The sequence below is a fragment of the Octopus sinensis genome, unplaced genomic scaffold (assembly GCF_006345805.1).
Source record: "Octopus sinensis unplaced genomic scaffold, ASM634580v1 Contig10964, whole genome shotgun sequence".
In the NCBI taxonomy this organism is placed as follows: Eukaryota; Metazoa; Mollusca; class Cephalopoda; order Octopoda; family Octopodidae; genus Octopus; species Octopus sinensis.
Genome location: NW_021832231.1, coordinates 257462 through 264156, shown reverse-complemented (window position 1 = coordinate 264156; position 6695 = coordinate 257462). Strand labels below are relative to the sequence as shown.

Sequence of the window (6695 nt, the reverse complement as noted above, 5' to 3'; positions counted from 1 at the left end):
AGTTGGTCGAATTGGGGACCGAATTGCAGAGAAGGTTGCCCACTCTGAGGGAAATTGACTTGTCCAAATATTCCAAACTGACTATTTGTGGAGACATTCACGGCCAGTTTTACGACCTTCTCCACATTTTTGAAATGAACGGACCCCCTTCTGATGACAATGCCTATGTAAGAATATCGGTTGATCAAAAATAGCTTTTTAACGGAGATTTTGTGGATCGTGGGTCTTTTTCAGTGGAGTGCATTCTCCTGCTGATTTCCTACAATTTGTTATTCCCGAACAGTTTTTTCCTGAACAGAGGTTGATGGACTGACTGAGTGCAGGCAACCACGAGACAGTGACAATGAATCAAATGTACGGATTCGAAGGGGAGGTTAAGCACAAATATAACTCCGATTTGATGATGAGTTTTACTAATCTGTTCAACAACCTCCCATTGGCCTACCTCATCGACCAACAGGTATTCGTAGTCCATGGAGGACTGTCTTCCACTGACACGACGATTGAGGATATTAAAAACATAAAACGTGTCTGTCAGCCCCCTGATCAAGGTTGGTGGAGGAGTTGTTTATTTTAGGGAGTTTGATGTCTGATCTTCTGTGGTCTGACCCCCAGGTGTGTGAGGGGGTGGGGGAAAGCAAGCGAGGGGTGGGGATTCAGTTCGGTCCTGATGTTACTAAACGGTTTCTGGAGACCAATCAGTTGCGGTACATTATTCGGAGTCACGAGGTGAAGGAGAAGGGGTACGACATCGAGCACGACTCTGCGTGTATTACAATATTTTCTGCCCCGAACTATTGGTTTGTAGGTCTGGTAATGTTAGTGACTCTGTGGGCAATTTGGGGGCGTATATTACACTCACACACGATGATCTCAGTCCTAAGTTTTCTACTTTCTCTGCTGTGGTGGGAGTAGTTTGATTATGTTGATAGCCTCACCCCAATGTCCCCGCCATGAGGTATGCCAGTCAGTTTGTCTGAAGATGCGTCAGACATTCATTTTTTGTTATTATATGCTGTTATTTACCTATTAATCAGCAAGGAATGGTGTTATTTATTTTTTTCTATTAATTGGGACTGGGTTGTTTAGCAACCACAAATATGACCTTATAATTAGAATATATGACCTTATTGGTTAGAAAATGTGACTTTATAGCCAGATAAATTCAGCAATTTAAAATTTTAAATAAAATTTTCCAAGAGGCTGGGATTTAACCCACAACCACGTACTTCCCAAAAATACATGGTTAATAAATCATTCACCTTACGTCAGTTCTAGTGGAACTTATATCTCATTAAGAATTAAATTTTTTTAAAATAACACATTTAATAAGGTTTAATATTTTCCTCCTTGAAGTTTCTGCCTTTCGCTAATAGTTTTTTTAGCATCGAGAAACTTCTTTCGACAGATAATGTGGTTCCCGGACATTTCCATAAATACACGAATTATTCAGCAGGGAAATCTCACAAATTAGCTTATTGAATGCTATTCCATGGCATTGAATTTGTTCTTTTTTTAATATTGTGCAATCTCACATGGATCTTCCCCAAATTCGATAGAATTAATACATTGAATAACATCTTTAACAATATAAATAGTATCTTCACATTTCTTTATTCCTTTGCTTAGACAGTTGTATGATGCTATGTTTGCTTGGTTCCGCTCTAGTCAATCAGAATTTATCGCCATCTTTGCATTCAAAATAATTTTTCAATAATTCGATAACGAGGAAACTATCTTTCGGAGATTTTGTTCAAATTTTTTGAATAATATGTTGCAGCATTAAGCCAGCTGCCCCAAACTTGTGACAACAACATCTGAAGGTAGACCAAATTCTGAAAAAAACTTTTGACAATTTTTAAGCGTCACAATCTTCATCGATGATATTAAGAAATCGATGTCTTGATAGTGAGAAAGCACTTTTAGTGCACAATTATGAAGTAAATGAACAAAGAAGATGAATGATATTCGGATAAAATATACGTATGCTAAAACGGCTGACATCATATATGGTGCAGGAAAACAAACTTTTTTCTCTCAACTTGTAATTTCGTAAGCAATCATCTTGGATCACACGTCTCAACACAAATAGAGTCAATTAAATAAATATATGTTGGGTTGTCAATTTTCCCAGCAATAATGTTCACATATTTTTTAAAAAATGTTGGGTTTCGTCAATTACTAAAAATATTTGACTCCCTTTAATATTTGACTCCCTTTGAAATTTGAAAATTTGAAAGTTTTTCTACCTGTTTGACAAAAATAGTGGAAACAAGATTTCTGGAATGGTCTCACTAGGCAGTTTAAATCCCAAATTTTCAAAAAAGTTTGAAAATGGACATCCCTTAATTTGAACAGCGGAATATTTGTTTTGGTCATCATTTCGACCAAACTAATTGCGAAAGAATCTTCGGAAACAACATTTTTAGAAATCAACTTTATTCGGACATTAACTGATTCTAATCTCTTTTTGTGCTTCAAAGTTGGACGATATTCTTCAATGTTGAAAATTTTCCATATTTAATGGGAACACAACATTTTAAACAATAAAGTCTCCCGTGGAATATCGGTTCCCGAAGAGGCAGTGATTGGGTGTCCGAAGGAGTCTTGTGAATCAGGAATACGTGCGGACGAAGACCTCTATGTACCGACTATGATAGTGGGGCATAAAAGACGAAGATTGTTCTAAATGACCTATAAAACTACATCGAAAGTAAATAAAAATATAATAATTTAAAATGATGCAAATAATAAGCTAACAATTCTTTTGAAATGACTTTAATGACTTTTGGTTATAAATATGCATAAATTTGTGAAATAAAATTTTTATAATACATTTTGATGAAAATTCTTGTGGGCTGTAAAAGAGTGATTGATTATGTCGTGAAAGTAGGGACTAACCTTAGTAAAATAGATTCGACTGACTCCTGACAAATCATCTGTGCTCTCCGATGGCATCAAACACTCACTTAATCCATTCGACGAAGTAGCACTCGAAGAAGCCATAAAAATGAAGGAAAGTGGAAAAGCCAAGGAAATAATCGCAGTCTCCTGTGGTCCCCCAGATTGCAAAGTCCTCCCAACCCCCCCAGCCTAGGAAACCCTGAGGACAGCCCTGGCAATGGGGGCTGACCGAGCAATCCACGTCAACATCCAACCCTCCCAAATGGCCCTTTCTGAGTCACTTTTATTTGCCAAAATATTCTCCAAACTTGTTAAAAGTGAGAATATTGGCATGGTTTTGCTGGGGAAGCAGTCAATTGACTCGGACAGTGGCCAGACTGCCCCCATGGTTGCCTCCCTCTTGGACTGGCCACAAGTTATCCACTTTTCCTCCATTTTAGGCCACTGTGGCCTCAAAGATCGAATTCACGTCGCCTGAATCAGTGAGGGTTGTGAGAGAAGTGGATTGTGGGCTGGAGACAGTGGAAGTGCCTATTCCGTGTGTCATTTCCGCAGACCTCCGCCTGAATACTCCCCGATATGCCACTCTCCCCAATATTATGGTTGGTCACTGTTGGCACTGTAGAAAGCTAAAAGGAAGCCGTTGGAGGATTTGAGTCTTGATAAGCTGGGGATTAGCTTGGGGGGTCATTTTGAAGTTGTTAAGATTGATATTCCTGAGATTAAAAAGGCTAAGGTTATGTTACAGGATGCGCGGGAATTATTTGAGCGACTTAAATCTGACAATGTTTTGGATAAATAAGTGATAATAATTATTTTACTAATAATTTTATTAATAATATATATTTAAAAGTATAATAAATATATTTATCATGGTTGGGAGTTGTAATTATGTGGTGGCTCCCCTTATGAGAAGGTGGTTGTGGTCACTCATGGATATAGGATGGACGGGCTAGTGAAGAGTGGTTTACTACCAAGTATCCCCATCTGGTACAACGTATGCTCGTCCTTCAGACCACGGGTTATCGTAAATCAGCCAAGGGGGGTCCCTTCTCTCAAATTCGTGCACGATGACATCCGAGAGTACGACCTCCTCATAATCTGTAGACGATTTTACAAGGAATTCGCCCAATGTGAGCCTGTAGATCTCCTGGGTGGACAAGTCGGTCAATCTGCGTGTGAAATGTGCTGTGTGTTTTAATGGGAGTAGATTTGTCTCCCAATTCCTCAAATTTGACGATTCGTTGGGCTTTGAGGAGACTTTCAGGGCCTGTGTTGATAAAGTACGGGCAGACTACCCTCATATGCTCGACCAAACTATTCCACTTTAATTATTTTGTCTAATAATAAGGGCAGAATATAAAATGCTATTAAATGTAATTTAAAATGTATTAATTAAGTTAAAACTATTTTGTGATTTTGCTGATTGAGTACTTCCTGGAGATGAATACATCTCACGACCTCATTATGTCTTCTGAGGTAATCAGTGTTGATGCCCAATCGTTTTTTTGTTTCTTATGCAATGATTGCACAATGCTCCCTTGGTTGAAAAGAACAGGTTTCTGTCCTGCAGTAGGCAATATAGTGCCTCAAACATTTCCTCTCGAAAGCCACCCACTTGAAGTTTCTATATTCTGGTCATTTAGACATTTGAATAATATGGAATGCAGAGCTTCGATCCTCTTGATTAACCAATTCTTCTGGGCGGTTTTGATAGACTCCACACATATGCTTTCTATTCTCTCAATACCATATTTGGAGGCTAGAAATTCTGCGATCGTTGTGCAATTTATTTGTTTAATTGATCGCTTTAAGGATAAACACTATAGAAGAAATGTTAATAAATCTGAAACATTAAAATTAACATGTATAAATACTTGTATTATATTCGAATATTTTATTAAATATATTATCGCTCCCTTTGACCTAATTATCGCCCCCCTGTACAGAATTTTTTCCCCTAGGGGGGTATTCGCCCCCGACTGAGAACACCTGCCTCAGGAGATGGAAGACGCGACCAAAATAATTGGAAGTGTCCTTGAGAAAGAATTTGCATTTTGAGTCAAACACAAAAGAGGGAAACACGCAGAAGAGGCATACTTTTCTCATTAATTTTCTTTCTCTTTTTCGCTTTTCCCTTTGAATAAATAATAATTCATTTATTCAACGAGAGGACACATGTGTAGATTCAATCGTTTGGCTGCTGACTCCAGAGAAACGTGGTATTCCGCGGCCTACAGTCTGTCTATTGTGTTTATCCTCAAAAACTAATGATTCTTCCTGCCAAAGTATATTATTAATATATTGATAATAATAAGATCATGATCGTATTGCCCACTCAGAGTCTCCTGTGTGATGGGACTCCTCGCTACCGAGGGAGACCTTCTAATACTAGGATTGGGACAAGAAAATTATAATGACGACTTTATAATAATTCATATTTTAAAGATTAATTGGTTGTTTTGAGTAAATAATTGAAGGGTTAGTAAGAGGCCATGTCACGAGTGGGCTTAAATATAATGAAAAGTGGCTACTCGTTTGGACTGACTGGAGACCGAGTTGAGCCTACGAGCCTCCCAGTCCTCATTGGTCGAGTAAATCTAATTGAGTGAACGTGCATACATTTTCCAAATCATTCAATTTACAACGAATTCTGTGAAGGTGTTGGATGGACTGTTCTCTGCCCTCCTTAATGGACAGTCCACACTCACTTATCCTCTCACACACGTCCTGGAAGGCAATCTCCTCACATGCCCGCAGTTGACTGTCCTTACACTTTAGTTGCCACACCTCACCACAAATCCTACCCAGACTGGCAATCCTACTGTCCTACAAATGTGACCAATGCCTACTAGTTGGTCCAATTGGCGTGTTTTATATATATTTGGTCGAACAGACTACTCAGTCCTTGGTCATACTTTTCATATTCCTCCCGGATGATGTCACATGTCCGACGTCCCTCCATCACCTGTGTCTCCATCTCCTCATATTCATCACGCAGGTATTAGTTTATTTATTATACCATTAATTCTTTTATTTCTCTCTCACCTTCTTTCCTTTCTGACTCCAGAACTGTCAACTCCTCCTCTTTTAGGGATACTTTCGACAGGAGATCTCCCAGTTTTGAGGTCTCCTTCCTATTCTGAGGAGAATGTCCTCGTGTGCCTGTCGAGAGTTGGCCAGGTTTTTTGCCTTGATTTTGTTAATTTATCTTGTACTTTTAGGTCACATTCGCGTTTTCTAGTCTAATTGGTGAGTGATTTGGTGAGTTGTGAGACAACGGTCTTCATTTTGAGCCACGATTAGTCGTAGTCTGTGTCCATTGAGACTCGACTGAGAGTTCTCATCGTCTCCTCCTTGAGATCTGCAGGATTAGGGGCATTTTGTGGACAGTTTCTCGAGTTGTTTCAAATGTATAGTCCGTTCTAATATGACTCCATCGAGGTCTTCCAAGTATAACTCTTCAGGGTACGTTCTGAGTAATCTCCAATTTATAGTCATGGTATAAATCCCGACGTTAAGCAATGATTTAATTATTTTTATTAATTTAAGTTAATTTTAACGGGATTGTTTAATTTTAAATGGGTTTGTCTATTGTTGATGCGGCTGCAATCAAGTCTGATGAGCAAATAATGCAGGAATATAACCGGTTATTGTCTCTATAACAGGCTCTTCGGCGATAACGTGGACAACGCAATTTGGTTATGCATTCCATGCAAAACTTCTCGAAGTATAAGAATGAACAGCTGGTTTTCCAGTAAGTCATCCTTAAACTAATTTTAGGAAGTCAT

The 6695-nt window shown here is 38.6% G+C and overlaps 1 protein-coding gene across 1 annotated transcript; it reads left to right on the top strand.

The window, feature by feature from the left end:
• Positions 1-206: 206 nt before the first annotated feature.
• On the top strand, positions 207-945 carry LOC115228718 (serine/threonine-protein phosphatase 5-like). The gene is made up of 2 exons (XM_029799240.2): positions 207-551; positions 584-945. Exons 1-2 carry the CDS (start codon positions 344-346, stop codon positions 913-915), a joined length of 540 nt encoding a protein of 179 aa, XP_029655100.1. The 5' UTR covers positions 207-343; the 3' UTR covers positions 916-945.
• Positions 946-6695: the final 5750 nt, after the last annotated feature.